Raw genomic sequence first — 15,782 nt, 5'->3', positions numbered from 1 at the left:
TAAATACATAAATAAACATTAAAAAAAAAAAAACAGTATCATATGGGTAAAACACATCTGTTAAAGTCCAACAGAGGAGAATTAATAACTTTTTGGTCAGAGCTTCAAGTTTTAAATTATTCATAGAAAGGGCCTTTCTCAGCTCATCTGAAAACAACCAATAGGTTTCCTCAAAATTACATAATCCAAACACTTTATTCATAGGCATCACTAAATGAATCAAAAGATTTCAGATCAACCATTCTTTCAGAGTACACTGCCATGGCTTAATGTACTGAGTATATGAACAAGCTGCCTCCTTCTCCCGATCACAAGCATCTCCTTCCGCCTTATTCTGTCTTACCTCTACCACGAGCTCTCTTGCCACGGTCTGAAGGCTTGTCCCCTTGATTGCAATCAATTCCATTCTCTTCACCTCTAACTAAGGAAGAAAAGAGCACCCCTTATACATAAGCAAACCACCAGCTATTAAAGACAAGGACAAAAAGACTCCCTCCACCCCTCAACAAAAAAAGGCTTTTTTTTAAAAAGGTTAAAATTTAACCAAAGGGTTTAGAAAGCAAGAAAAACCAAACCAGTGGGGCTCAAAAAACTGAATGACAGCACAACTTGCTTAATTCATTGGTGAAAATTCAAAAAGAAATTAAAATGACATACCACTTTTATTTTCTGTTTTGACATGCCCTCCTGTAAAGTAAGTTTACTTCCAAAAAAAATACCTTTGTTATGTAACCATACACAATAAAATTTGCTCATTGGTTAAGTTCAAAGCCTGGAAAGGCATAGACGAGCAAACTGCAATACCAAGGAAACACTGAATTCTTGGGGAAATCACTGTTAGAGAGAGGTTTTTCCAGGTTACTGTCCAGAAGATGCCAACACAGTCTTTTCTTCTCCTTATTCCTATATTGGCATTAATGACTCTGTATAATACAGAAATTTTATGAACAATATTGGCACAGCTTGCTCCCCTCATCTCTTTCATGGCTTAAGTATGTGAGTTGTCAGTGAGGCCTTCCTTGGTCACTCTCTTTAAATTTGTCAAACCCATACCTATAATTCCCATCTCTCTGCCTTTGTTTTTCTCCAGAGCATAATCTTCTACATAATGCCATTAAAATATTATAATATTAATATGAAATGTTACTTCTCTTTTTTATTGTTACATCTCACTCTACCTCCCTTAAAAGATGTTTTAGAAGGGCAAAGATTTCTGTTTTCTTCATTGCTGTATGCCTTGAAGACTATCCACTACACTGTAGATACTCAATAAACATCTGTGGTATAAATAAACTAGCAAAAGTCTATAAAGGAACGTGTTAAATATTTATCATAATTTAGCCACTTTGGTACATCTGCATAGGAGGTAGTGTTGTTTTGGGTGAATGATGCCAAAACCTGAGTCAAATGGAGAGAACTGAGAAAAACCTTTCCTATTCAACAACTTTCCTCTTAATCTAAACCTTGCATATATCATGAATATCCATAAGTGGGGAAGAATAAACAGCTTTAGCTATCAGCCAACAAAAAAACCTTCTTTAAAATTAGACAATGCACTTGATTCATAACAGAAGGCGGTCTTAAGACACAACACAAATACCTACAGCCCAGGTCAGTGCTAAATATGAAATTGTATCAGTTAGGGTTCTAATAAACTACTCAGTTGTAGCTCATTACTAACTGTTAACTATACTAACAAATATTGCATTGAGGAAGTGGATTTATAGGAATTCATTGGATCATTCTGTCAGCTTTTTAACATGCATGAAAATTTTCATAAAACAAAGGTGAGGAGAAAGGTCTGTACTTACACTCTCTCCCACGATTGCCACCTCTTACTTTCCGGTTGTTGTTTCCGCGTCCACGGCTCACTTCTCTCTCACTTCTCTTCTCTCTATTCTCTTTGTTTTCTGAACTTTCTTTTCCAAAATTCTTCTTCTTCCCTCCTACAGTCTCCCATGAAGTCTATCGAAAATAAGAGCATTTATTCAGAGTTATCACTCAAAGTGTGGACAATCATCAAGAGTGTGTGCATTTATCTTTCAGTCCTAATTACTCATGCCTTACAGCTTGCATGCCTACCATTTTAATTCTTCTCCATAAACGTACTGTACTCTCTGATGATAAAGACAGCAAATCTATTAGGTTCCTGTTGCTATAGACAGCACAAAAGATTACAGCAACTAGTTGAATTGGCAACATACTATATGTTGTCCCACCACAGAGCCTTTTCCTATGCTGATAAGCATAAACTAAATGTTATTTCCCCAAGCTCCCACTCTATGCCATCCCCACCTACCTCAGTAGTAGCCATGGCTACGGCAGACAACAACAAGGTAAGAAACAAGGCAAACAGGATGAAAGAAAAGATGGACCACGGAATAATCCTAAACAAACGAGGGTTTCAAAGGACTTCCCCTCTGCCTCTCCATTTTCCCTATAGCCTTCTCACCTCCAAACAGGCAAATGCCTTTTGCGTCTGTATTCAGGCCCTAATTTGCTAGTTTCTGAACTTTTAAGAAAACAACATGCCACATCTAGCCCCAACTGTGTGATTTCTAGGTTCAAGAGGTAACCAAAGGGCTTCCCTGGTGGTGCAGTGGTTAAGAATCTGCCTGCCAATGCAGGAGACACGGGTTCGAGCCCTTGTCCTGGAAGATCCCACATGCCGTGGAGCAACTAAGCCCGTGTGCCACAACTACTGAGACTGCACTCTGGAGTCAGTAAGCCACAACTACTGAGCCTGTGTGCCACAACTACTGAAGCCCGTGCAGCTAGAGCCCATGCTCCGCAACAAGAAGCCACCGCAATGAGAAGCCCGTGCACCGAAACAAAGAGTAGACCCTGCTCGCTGCTACTAGAGAAAAGTCCACGCACAGCAACAAAGACCCAATGCAGCCAAACATAAATAAATAAATAAATAAAATTTATTTAAAAAAAAAAAAAAAAGAGGTAACCAAAGAGATCTTTATGTAACTTTCAGTCTAGAACCACCTCCTTTGGGTTCAGTCCCAAATGAGGAGAGGAAGTTGAAAGTCTTTATTGAGATAGAACTGGCTGTTCATTTAAAACTTAAAAGATTCACCCAGCCACCACTAAAAGGAATGATGAATCTGTGAGAGCTAAAGGAAAGGCAACAGGAAACAGCATTCAAGACTATCTCTACCATATAAAAGAAAACACGCCCTCCAATTAATGATTTGGAAATATTTCCTTTATTCACAGTGATTTTTTTTTTAAATAAAGAAGGCAGTTAAGCCCTTCAGTTCATTTTAAAAATAAGGGAGAACCATTCTACACTGCATCCATTAGCAATGAGCTGAACACCCCCCAGAGTTTATAAAACCCAGCAAATACATGCCTAAGTGTCAGCAAACAAAAACTCTTCAAAATTTTATTTCCTCACTTAACATGATATATTTTCCCAACAAACTCACATATTTGGTAGTTTATCATGTTGGACCAGTGTTATCTTGCATAGAATTTTACCCACAAATACTGCTATGCTCAAATAACGAAATATTTTCCCAATTATCACTAATTTTTATAATTACAAATTTTATTCTGCTTGTTTCCTATTAAATAAAAATATACTCATTTCAGTTTTGAGCTTGTCACAGTAGTTCATTTTAATACAGCCTGTGCCTAATAAAGCCTACCCCTAAAAATGAGAACTTGATTAAACCTAAACAATGATAAGGAAGGCACTGTTTGATGTGTTCACCTTTATACCCCAATTAGGTGAATCATTATTTGTTTTAATCTGCTCTGAATTGGTTTCCTCAATGAAAAAATACAAATGAAATACTGTGTAATTTCCATGTAGAAATCAAAAGATTAGGGCTGACACCTGCCTCTGGTGTGGCTTTAGCTGCATCCTTCCTAAAATAAAAGGGAGGAGCTTTAGCGTGCATGCGCATTCCTCAAATTTTACTAAGCTTAAAAAATATTTTTTTCTTATGTTAGTTTAGAGATATAAGGAGTAGTAAGAGGTGACAACTGAGATGAAGAAACATGAGCTGTGGAGCCAAGAGAAGTTTTTCAGGCGGTGAAAATGTCCACAGGCCCAGAGAATTTTGGCAACTGTGTAAGGCTGGAGTAGTTGACCAAGTTCTCTTTCAAGTCTTCAGATTCTACAAGTTCATGAAGAAAACATACATAACAAAAACAGTCATTTCAGGTTAGTGTTCTTTCTGGTCTTAAAACATATATGGAGGGCTTCCCTGGTGGCACAGTGTTGAGAATCTGCCTGCCAATGCAGAGGACACGGGTTCAAGCCCTGGTCTGGGAAGATCCCACATGCCGCAGAGCAACTAGGCCCGTGAGCCACAATTACTCAGCCTGCGCATCTGGAACCTGTGCTCCGCAACAAGAGAGGCCGCAATAATGAGAAGCCCGTGCACCACGATGAAGAGTGGCCCCCACTTGCCGCAACTAGAGAAAGCCCTGGCACAGAAACGAAGACCCAACACAGCCATAAATAAATAAATAAATAAATAAATAAATAAATAAATAAATAAATAAATAAATAAATAAATAAATAAATAAAAATAAAAAGAGCAGCTCTCTCTTTAAAAAAAAAAAAAAATATGGAACAGCACCCATAATCCCCCTCCACCACCACCCCCAAATAAGGTGAAGTTGAAAATGCAATATGGAACTGGAGAGAAATCTTAGCATTGCAAATCAATTAATAATACTTACTGTATCTGAATTCCCTTCTAGCAATATATTGATAGCTTTGTTGACATCTCCATTACAGTCGTGCAGAGCCACTATGCATTCATCCTGATTTTTTCCTGTCACTTCCATAAGCTGTTGGAATTATAAGACTGATTAGGGAAACACAAGAATGGCACTTGATATTAATTCTAAGATTCTACTATATAAAGACAGAGATTATGCAATCCTTCCACATGAAGATGGCTTTTTCAAGACTCTGAGATTACAATCCAAGATCAGGTTTACCTGTTTTGGGGGGCTACTCCATGTCTTTCCACCAATACTGGTAAAGTCAAACTACAAATCAACCCTCCTCCAAGCTGACCAAGTATCAATTCTTAATCCGCAGCACATACATACATACCAACATTCTCAGAATATTCAGGATGAGCTATGTGACTGCTCAAACTAGTTCAATGGCCTGGGACTCCCAAATTTCTGAGCTACTCAAATATTAAGTGGAACTATATGTTTCCCAAAGACCAAGCATGAGTATGTGGCCACAATTAGCCGAACATCCAGTCCAACTGTTTGCACTGTCCAACAGTCCAGTTGTCTCTGTCAATGTTCCATACATGGGCTATCACTGCTTGGATTAGAACACTGCCCATACAAAATAATTTAGAACACCCTAAAGTCTCACAATTAGAATTTGGCAAAGCAATCTACAGATTCAATGAAATCCCTATCAAATTACCAATGGCATTTTTTACAGAACTAGTACAAAAAACCTTAAAATTTGTATGGAAACACAAAAGACCCTGAACAGCCGAAGCAATCTTGAGAAAGAAAAACAGAGATAGAGGAATCAGACTCCCTGACTTCTGACTATACTACAAAGCTACAGTAATCAAGACAGTATGGTACTGGCACAAAAACAGAAATAGAGATCAATGGAACAGGATAGAAAGCCCAGAGATAAACCCACGCACAAATGGTCACCTTATCTTTGACAAAGGAGGCAAGAATATACAATGGAGAAAAGGCAGCCTCCTCAATAAGTGGTGCTGGGAAAACTGGACAGCTACATGTAAAGGAATGAAATTAGAACACTCCCTAACACCATACACAAAAATAAACTCAAAATGGATTAAAGACCTAATTGTAAGACCGGACACTGTAAAACTCTTAGAGGAAAACATAGGCAGAACACTCTTTGACATAAATCACAGCAAGATCTTTTCTGACCCACCTCCTACAGTAATGGAAATGAAAACAAAAATAAAAAATGGGACCTAATGAAACTTAAAAGCTTTTGCACAACAAAGGAAACCATAAACAAGACGAAAAGACAACCCTCAGAATGGGAGAAAATATTTGCAAATGTATCAACGGACAAAGGATTAATCTCCAAAATATATAAACAGCTCATGCAGCTCAATATTAAAAAATCAAACAACCCAATCCAAAAACAGGCAGAACCCAATCCAAAAATGGGCAGAAGACCTAAATAGACATTTCCACAAAGAAGACATACAGATGGCCAAGAGGCACGTGAAAAGCTGCTCAAGATCACTAATTATTAGAGAAATGCAAGTCAAAACTACAATGAGGTATCACCTCACACCAGTTAGAATGCGCATCATCAGAAAATCTACAAACAACAAATGCTGGAGAGGGTGTGGAGAAAAGGGAACCCTCTTGCATTGTTGGTGGGAATGTAAATTGATACAGCCACTATGGAGAACAGTATGGAGGTTTCTTAAAGAACTAAAAATAGAATTACCATATGACCCAGCAATCCCACTACTGGGCATATACCCAGAGAAAACCATAATTCAAAAAGACACATGCACCCCAATGGTCACTGCAGCACTATTTACAAGAGCCAGCTCATGGAAGCAACCTAAATGCTCATCAACAGACAAATGGATAAAGAAGATGTGGTACATATATACAATGGAATATATGGGAACGAAATTGGGTCATTTGCAGAGACGTGGATGGACCTAGAGACTGTCATACAGAGTGAAGTAAGTCAGAAAGAGAAAAACAAATATCGTATATTAACGCATATATGTGGAATCTAGAAAAATGGTACAGATGAACTGGTTTGCAAGGCAGAAATAGCGACACAGATGTAGAGAACAAACGTATGGAAACCAAAGGGGGAAAGCGGGGCTAATAGTGGTGGGATGAACTGGGAGATTGGGATTGACATATATACACTAATATGTATAAAACAGGTAACTAGTAAAAAACTGCTGTATAAATAAATAAATAAATAAATAAATAAGAAAAAAATTAGAATTTGGCAGCTATCACAAAACTCACTCCTGGACATACTATTTTCTCAAGTAGCCTCAACAGGGTGCTATGTTTGAAATCAAAGAAATCTCCTTGGTGCATTCCCTTTAACAAGGGATAATTAAGCTATTTAATATTTTCAACACAAGGAACAATCACAGATTAGGCACAATATAGGTTTCTCAATTATCAGTGAACAAATGTATGATTTAAGTATCTGCTGTGGGGCTTCCCTGGTGGCACAGTGGTTGCGAATCCGCCTGCCAACGCAGGGGACACGGGTTCGAGCCCTGGTCCGGGAAGATCCCACATGCCGCGGAGCAACTAAGCCCGTGCGCCACAACTACTGAGCCTGCACTCTAGAGCCCGCGAGCCACAACTACTGAGCCCGTGTGCCACAACTACTGAAGCCCATGCGCCTAGAGCCCGTGCTCCGCAACGAGAAGCCACTGCAGTGAGAAGCCCACGCACCACAACGAAGAGTAGCCCCCGCTCGCCGCAACTAGAGAAAAGCCCATGCGCAGCAGCGAACACCCAACACAGCCAAAAATAAATAATAAATAAAATAAATAAATTTTAAAAAATAAATATCTGCTGTGTTTTAAGTACCTTTAACTATTTTAGTATGTATCAGCTGCAGTTCAAAACAGTTTGACCCCCAACATCTGAAGCGATTTCTCTGTGGTCACAAAACAATTAGCCTATCGGGAAGCCAGGTCTCCCGGTCTCATAAATACAGCTCTTTACACCACATCATTCCATCTGATTTCCTCCCTGTGTTACCCAGCAAGGTTCTATACATTCTACAGCTTTCCCATGCTTCAGTCTTTGGATGTCTACTAATAAGGTCAGATTTTTATCAATGATCTGTAGTAGCCCAATACCCGTCACATGCAGTTGTTAAGATGCACAGTAGGGACTTCCCTGGTGGCGCAGTGGTTAAAAATCCACCTGCCAATGCAGGGGACACAGGTTCGAGCCCTGGTCCGGGAAGATCCCACATGCCGTGGAGCAACTAAGCCCACGAGCCACAACTACTGAGCCTGCACGCCACAACTACTGAAGCCCGCGCACCTAGAGCCTGTGTTCCACAACAAGAGAAGCCACTGCAATGAGAAGCCCAGGCACCGCAACAAAGGGTAGCCCCCACTCACCGCAACTAGAGAAAGCCCGCACACAGCAACCAAGACCCAATGCAGCCAAATAAATAAATAAATAATAAATTTATTTTAAAAAAAAATATTTATAGTAACCATCAAAACTCCCCCAGTGATTGGATTAGTAAGAGAGAGAACCATTGTTAAAACTTAAAGCTCTGAACTCCTGTACCAGTGCTCTTTTTTGTGTATCCGCTATGCTACCCAGATAAAAGGCAATATAATATGTAGATGTCTCAAACAATTCATAAATCTCATTCCAGCTAATAAGTTCTATGATTTTTAATAAATAATTTTTGCGGCTTTCCAAAAATATCACCATTAAGTCTAATGACAGCAACTATAAGTAAGAACAAAGAGTTTACATACTAAAGGGCTAAAGAGTTCACCAAGGGACTTTCACTCCAAGGAATTATTGGTAGACCTCTACCAAGGTAAAGGTTATTGCTTGGTTTCTAGAATCTTGAAGGGAAAAGAAGTCTTATCAGGAAAGAAGAATGTGAAATTAAAATAATGTTATATCAGTGAAGTTCTAACTGAAGACATCACCCTAAAATTTAATTTTATAACTTTTCCAATCTATGTTTGGGATCACCACGATATGTGAAAAGGCAGATCAGCTCTTCTGTAACATTGAACAAAATTTTCTGAGAACCTGCCATATACTAAATATACTTTCTATGCACAGGTATATACAATGCCATTGTACTTTCACAAATGCTCATTGTTCACATGTAACACTAGTAACTCAGAAAGGTTCTACTGCCAAAACTCCTTTGCTCTAGCCACCAATACAGGTATTTTGATTTTGAATCACAATTTCAAAATCCAATTATTTACAACTAAGCAATAAGCATAGTTTAAAATAAGAATCTCTAGTGAAATTATCTTTTTAAGCACAGTAAGAATAGATTACAAAAATGACAGTATCCTTTGCCAGAAACATACCTGTTTAACTTTAGCTTCAAACTCTGAATCATTTTTATCAAAGATCACTTGAGCGAGACGCATCTGTTCAGCTGTTGCCTGGAAAAGCACATACAACTGTTCAAGATTGGAGCAGCAAAAATACAAGTTAGATGCCAAAATCTGGTATAAACAGATAAAAACTCTCAGTCACTGTGGTAACAGAAATACTGATTAACTAAAAAAAAGGACTCTGAATTTAGACCTCTTAAATGTACACAATGTATTCCCATAAGGTAAATAAGCATCAAATTAAATAGCGTAAACTTCCCATTCCTTTGACCAAAGGACCTAAAGTCCTGTTCATCTTCATTAGCCTTGTGACTCATTTGAATTTTCTTTCTTGAATTTTCTTTCCCCTGGGCAGATGAAGTTACAGCATAACAGAAAGTGGAAGAACAGGAAGCAATGGAAACAACCGCCAGGATACAGGCTTAGACACAACCTTGCTGTCAAAAAGCAAAAAAGCTCTGCTATCAACTCAAAAAAGGTCCGTTCGGAAGGGAAAAGGCTGTATTTATTTAAATAAAAATTGTTTTTAAAGTTACATTTTTATTTTTAGCCACAATTTTAAAATAGTTTTAATTTAACAGAATTTAAAGGAAGCAACTTTCAAACGCTTAAATTAGTCAACTATGTAGAAAACTTTTCCAGTTGCTTTTTTCACTCAAAATCCTTCTTAAAAAAAAATCAAATTACCGAATTTCTGAGGTTTCCTTCTGTAGTATTTCTGGCAATTAAAAATTAGAAAGGTATTTTTTTTATTAATTAATTTATTTATTTATTTATGGCTGCGTTGGGTCTTTGTTGCTGTGCGCGGGCTTTTCTCTAGTTGCGGCGAGCGGGGACTACTCTTCGTTGCGGTGTGCGGGCTTCTCATCGCGGTGGCTTCTCTTGTTGCGGAGCACGGGCTCTAGGCGTGCGGGCTTCAGTAGTTGTGGCTCGCGGGCTCTAGAGCACAGGCTCAGTAGTTGTGGCACACGGGCTTAGTTGCTCCGTGGCATGTGGGATCTTCCCGGACCAGGGCTCGAACCTGTGTCCCCTGCATTGGCATGCAGATTCTTAACCACTGCACCACCGCGGAAGCCCAGAAAGATATTTTTTAAATAAGGAAACTTTTGGGAATTCCCTGGCGGTCCAGTGGTTAGGACTCCGTGTTTTCACTGCCGAGGGTGTGGGTTCAGTCCCTGGTCAGGGAACTAAGATCCCACAAGCCGTGTGGCACAGCCAAAAAATAAATAAAAAGAAAAAGAAAAAAGAAATTTGAAAAAGGTAACTCTTGTACAGTCAGTTAATAGCAACATACCAACCACTGCTAGCTAAAATCTTTACTAACTCCCAACATAAATATTTTTAAAGTTAAATCATTTAAATTACTGAATGAGCTTGGGGGGGAGGGGAGACCCACTAAGTGCTAATAATAAACAACTTTTAAAAAATATATTTATTTATTTATGTATGTATGTATGTATGTATGTATGTACGGCTGCATTGGGTCTTCATTGCTGTGTGCAGGCATTCTCTAGTTGCGCAGAGCAGGGGCTATTCTTCTTTGCAGTGCGCATGCTTCTCATTGCGGTGGCTTCTTTTGTGGCGGAGCACGGGCTCTAGGCACTTGGGCTTCAGTAGTTGTGGCACGCAGGCTCAGTAGTTGTGGCTTACAGGCTCTAGAGCGCAGGCTCAGTAGTTGTGGCGCACGGGCTTAGTTGCTCCGCATCATGTGGGATCTTCCCGGACCAGGGCTCAAACCCGTGTCCCCTGCATTGGCAGGCGGATTCTTAACCACTGCGCCACCAGGGAAGTCCCAATAAACAACTTTTCATCTTTGCTTTTAATATAGATTCATAATAATCTCGATGGGGGTGGAGGGGGAGAGGTTGTTAGTGTTTTTTACAATGTAAAAACGCTTCTCACAAGAGCTTTCCAGTCCATGCTGGTGGTTGATTATACAAGCCCCAGGTAGCTTTGGTCTGTTCCCTCCAATCTAATGGCCAATCCTTTCATCCCAACCTATGCCTGCTGTGACCTCAGTTGCAGTGTTACATTACACCCAGAAAGATGTTTGTACAGTGTCTACACACACGGCAAATTTTACCTCAATTCTAACCAGTATATATAAGGGCCTTCTTTACACACACCCTCAAGTGAGAAGTCCCAATGAGGCAGCCAAAAGGACCAAGGTATGAAATAAATGAATGAGGTAAAAAGGAAAACCAAAGGGGAAGGTGAGTTCTGGAAAACGGCACTTCCACATTATACATTTGAGCTTTGGGTAGTGGCAACCTTTTATGAACGAAAGTAAGTCACCGGGATAAAAAAAAGAAAAAAAAAAAATATATATATATATATAAATAAAAAAACTGAATCACTCTGCTGTAATTAACACAACATTGTATATCAACTATACATCAATAAAAATAAAAGTAAAAAATTTAAAAATAATTTAAAAATAAAAAAATAATAAACTTAAAAAAAAAAGAAAGTAAACCAACGCGGCCCTTGGTGCTAAAACCCTACATGATTAATTTTTGCCCGTTCTTCCTGATAGCAATCACTTCTACTCTGAATTTCAAATCTAGAAATTGTACCTCACGCATATTCATTGAGCCTTGCTGCAACCCAAGCAATATGAATGTTCATCGTCTCCTACCATTAAATTTCCTTAAATTACAAAATTTTCACAAAGCCCAAAAGAAAATAACAGTGACCCATAAGGTATCTATCTAATACCAAAAACTATTCATTTGGTACTTACATATTTTTCTCTTATATCAAAAACAAAATACTAATCACACTACTTTGTAGGAACACATAATCAATTGTAAATATCTATATCATAATGTTTATTGGCTGCATAAAAATCTACTGGATAGGTCTTGCATTTTACTTACTCTATGAATTCTTTATTACTACTCAAACACTACAGGGAGCCATTATTACACCTAATACATCCAGGATAGCTTTCTTAAAATAAATACAAAGATGTGAAACTACTAGGTCAAAGAAGTATATAGAAAAATGTTAAAAGGAGTTTCATACCATCTGCTCAAAAATGCTCTTCACAAAGGCTGCAAAACTTTATACTCAATTAACAGTGTAAAAGAGCCTGCTTCCTCAAAATCCAGTCTATAAAAATGCAAATTTAACCAATTAAAAATAAAAATGATCTCTATTTGGTTTGATTTTTACTTCTTAGATCATTAGAGTAATCTTTTAAAAATACACTTACTGGGACTTCCCTGGTGGCACAGTGGTTAAGAATCCGCCTGCCAATGCAGGGGACATGGGTTCAAGCCCTGGTCCGGGAAGATTCCACATGCCGCGGAGCAACTAAGCCCGTGTGCCACAACTACTAAGCCTGCACTCTAGAGCCCGCAAGCCACAACTACTGAGCCCGCGTGCCACAGCTACTGAAGCCGGCATGCCTAGAGCCCGTGCTCCGCAACAAGAGAAGCCACCACGATGAGAAGCCCACGCACCGCAACAAAGAGTAGCCCCCACTCGCCCCAACTAGAGAAAGCCCACACGCAGCAACAAAGACCCAACGCAGCCAAAAAAGTTAAATTAAAAAAATATGTATATATATAATTATACCATCCCCTGGCTCTGAAGAAACTAGTATTCTCAGTGTAGAAGTGATCAAAATGTAATATAAAAGAAGTGAAAATCCTGTAGTCCTGAATTTGAACTATCAGCATTACTAACTCATGAGGAATTTTACTTTTAACTCTGTCCACTGGAGAGACCTATAAACAATGACAAACCCAGTAACAATAAACATTAGTTACCAGATTGAGGTCTCTAAGTGCCATTTCCTACTAAAAGATGCCAGGATTCCTTAGAGCAATGTCTGATCTAGGTACACAGCAGGAATTATACAAGATAAGTCTGGAATAACTCATCATACCAGTTTATGAAGAAACCATCAAAGATTACTAGAAAGTCAAAAAGCCCTCAGGAGCCAATTTGAAGAGACCTGGCCAAAAAAAGGATAATTTCAACTTCAAAAAGGGTAATAACTAGAAATAACTGAAACCCTTCAAATGTTTAAATTCATAGGTTCATAATAATATTTTTAATACTAATTATTCACCTTTGGGAGATGATAGGTAAACAAGTAATTACTTTAAAAACCCATAAATATACTCTTCAAATGTGCAATGGTCATGAAAAACAAGGAAAGACTGAAAAACTGTTGTAGATCAGAAGAGACTAAGGAGACATGAAAACAAATCCTGGAACAGAAAAGAGAACTTGGGACTTCCCTGGTGGTCCAGTGGTTAAGAATCTGCCTTCCAATGCAGAGGACGCAGGTTCGATCTCTGGTCAGGGAACTAAGATCCCACATGCCGTAGGGCAACTAAGCCCGTACGCTGCAACAAAAAGATCCCACGTGCCACAAGGAAGATCCCGCGTGCCACAACTAAGACCTGACTCAGCCAAATAAATAAATAAATATTTAAAACAAGAAAGAAAAGAGATCTTAGTGGAAAAACTAGGGAAACCCAAATAAAGACCGTATTAATTTAATAATATTGTGCCAATGTTATTATCTTACTCTTGACAAATAATTATATAAGACAGAAGTTAACAAACTATAGCCTAAGATCTGATTTTTGTATGGTGTGCCAGCTAAGAAAGGTTTTAACATTTTTAAAATGTTGTAGGGACTTCCCTGGTGGTCCAGTGGTAAAGAATCTGCCTTCCAATGCAGGGACATGGGTTCGATCCCTGGTCGGGGAACTAAGATCACACATGCCATAGGGCAACTAAGCCCACGCACCACAACTACTGAGCTCAGGCGCCTCAACTAGAGAGCCTGCGTGCCACAAACTACAGAGCCCATGCACTCTGGAGCCTACGCACCTCAACTAGAGAAAACCCGCAAGCCACAACTAGAGAGAAGCCCACACGCCACATTGAAGAACCCGCATGCTGCAACAAAAGATCCCTCATGCCCCGTGTGCCGCAACTAAGACCGAACACAGCCAAACATAATTAAAAAAAAAAAAATGTTGTAATACAACAAAAACAAAGAAGGAACATGCAACAGAGACTGTGTGTGGCCTGCAGAGCATAAAATACTTGCTATCTGACCCTTTTTGGGAAAAGTTTGCCAACATTTGATATAAAATGTTAGCATTAAGGGAAGATGGGTAAATGTTGTAGAGACCTCTGTATCATTTTCCAACTTTTTGGCAAATCTTCCAAAACACTGATTCCAAAACAGTTTTTTAAAGAAAGAAATAATAGAAACTACAGTAGAAATAAACGAAATAAAGAAGAGAAAAATCAACAAAATTGACAAACCTTTTAGCTAGAACAACCAAGAAAAGAGAGAGAAGCCTCAAGTTATTAAAATTAGGAATGAAATAGGGGACATCACTACAAACTTTAGAGGAATAAAAAGGATTATAAGAAAATAACCATGAACAAGTGTATGCCATCAAGCTGGATAACCTAGACAAAAACCAACAATTTTGTCTAAAAAGGCAAATTCCTAAAAAGACACAAACTACTGAAATTGACTCAAGAAGAACTGAAAATCTGTAACAAGTGATTGAATTCGTAATCAAAGAAGTTCCCAGAGGGCTTCCCTGGTGGCGCAGTGGTTGAGTCTGCCTGCCAATGCAGGAGACACGGGTTCGAGCCCTGGTCTGGGAGGATCCCACATGCCGCGGAGCAACTAGGCCCGTGAGCCACAATTGCTGAGCCTGCGCGTCCGGAGCCTGTGCGCCGCAAAAAGAGAGGCCGCGATAGTGAGAGGCCCGCGCACCACAATGAAGAATGGCCCCCACTTGCTGCAACTGGAGAAAGCCCTCGCGCAGAAACGAAGACCCAGCACAGCAATCAATCAATCAATCAATCAATCAATCAATAAATTCTCAGAAAGAAAAACCCAGGACCAGATGGCTTCACTGGTAAATTCTATCAAACAATGAAAGAACATCAATCACCAATTTTTCACAAACTTTTCCAAAAAAATAGAGAAGGGAACATTTTCCAACTCATTCTATGTGGTCAGTATTACCCTGATACCAAAAGCAAAGACATCACAAGAAAAGACAACTACAGAAAAATATCCCCCCACAAAATCCTAGCAAACCTTACCATACCAGCAACTTACCAATATGTACCATGACCAAGTTAAGTTTATCCTAAGAACGCAAGGTTGTTTAACATCTTAATGTAATACACCATATTAACAGAATAACAGACAAAACCCACATGATTATTTCAGTAGACACAGAAAAATAATTTGATAAGATCCAATACCCTTTTAGGATAAACAAACAAAAAAAACCCCAACAAATTAGAAATAGAAGGGAATTTCCTCAACCTAATAAAGTCAACTTAAAAAACCTACAATTTAACATTCTACTTAATGGTGAAAGACAACTGAAAGCTTTCCTCCTAAGATCAAGAACAAAATAAGGATGTCTGTTCCAGCCATTTGTACTGAAGAGTCTAATCAATGCAATTAGACAGGGAAAGTCCTTAGGCAATTAAGCAAGGAAAGTAGAATATATGCATGAACTAAATTCTTACAGATCTAAAATATTAGTACACACAGACACACACTCTGTCTCTCCGAAGAATGCTGAAACTTGAGAAAAACATATTAAAAGTATTATACAGGATAGGGCCAACAGCAATTCGGTAAATAACCATCATGAAACTATTCATCCA

General features: G+C 38.8%; 1 protein-coding gene across 5 annotated transcripts in view; it reads right to left on the bottom strand.

Moving 5' to 3' along the window:
- UBAP2 (ubiquitin associated protein 2) overlaps positions 1-15,782 on the bottom strand; it is a 121,036-nt gene that overhangs the window by 62,335 nt on the left and 42,919 nt on the right. For all 5 annotated transcript variants that reach the window (XM_059924588.1, XM_059924589.1, XM_059924590.1 and 2 more), the window contains exons 5-8: positions 9,075-9,152; positions 4,705-4,815; positions 1,812-1,965; positions 344-421 (exon numbers count right to left, since the gene is read on the bottom strand). In XM_059924588.1, the coding sequence (XP_059780571.1) occupies positions 344-421; positions 1,812-1,965; positions 4,705-4,815; positions 9,075-9,152 (421 nt within the window). The remainder of the gene's footprint in view (positions 1-343; positions 422-1,811; positions 1,966-4,704; positions 4,816-9,074; positions 9,153-15,782) is intronic.

Source organism: Balaenoptera ricei, chromosome 6, assembly GCF_028023285.1.
Source record: "Balaenoptera ricei isolate mBalRic1 chromosome 6, mBalRic1.hap2, whole genome shotgun sequence".
NCBI lineage: Eukaryota > Metazoa > Chordata > Mammalia > Artiodactyla > Balaenopteridae > Balaenoptera > Balaenoptera ricei.
Note: the sequence above shows the minus strand (reverse complement) of the source record. Positions and strands in the feature narration are given on the sequence as shown.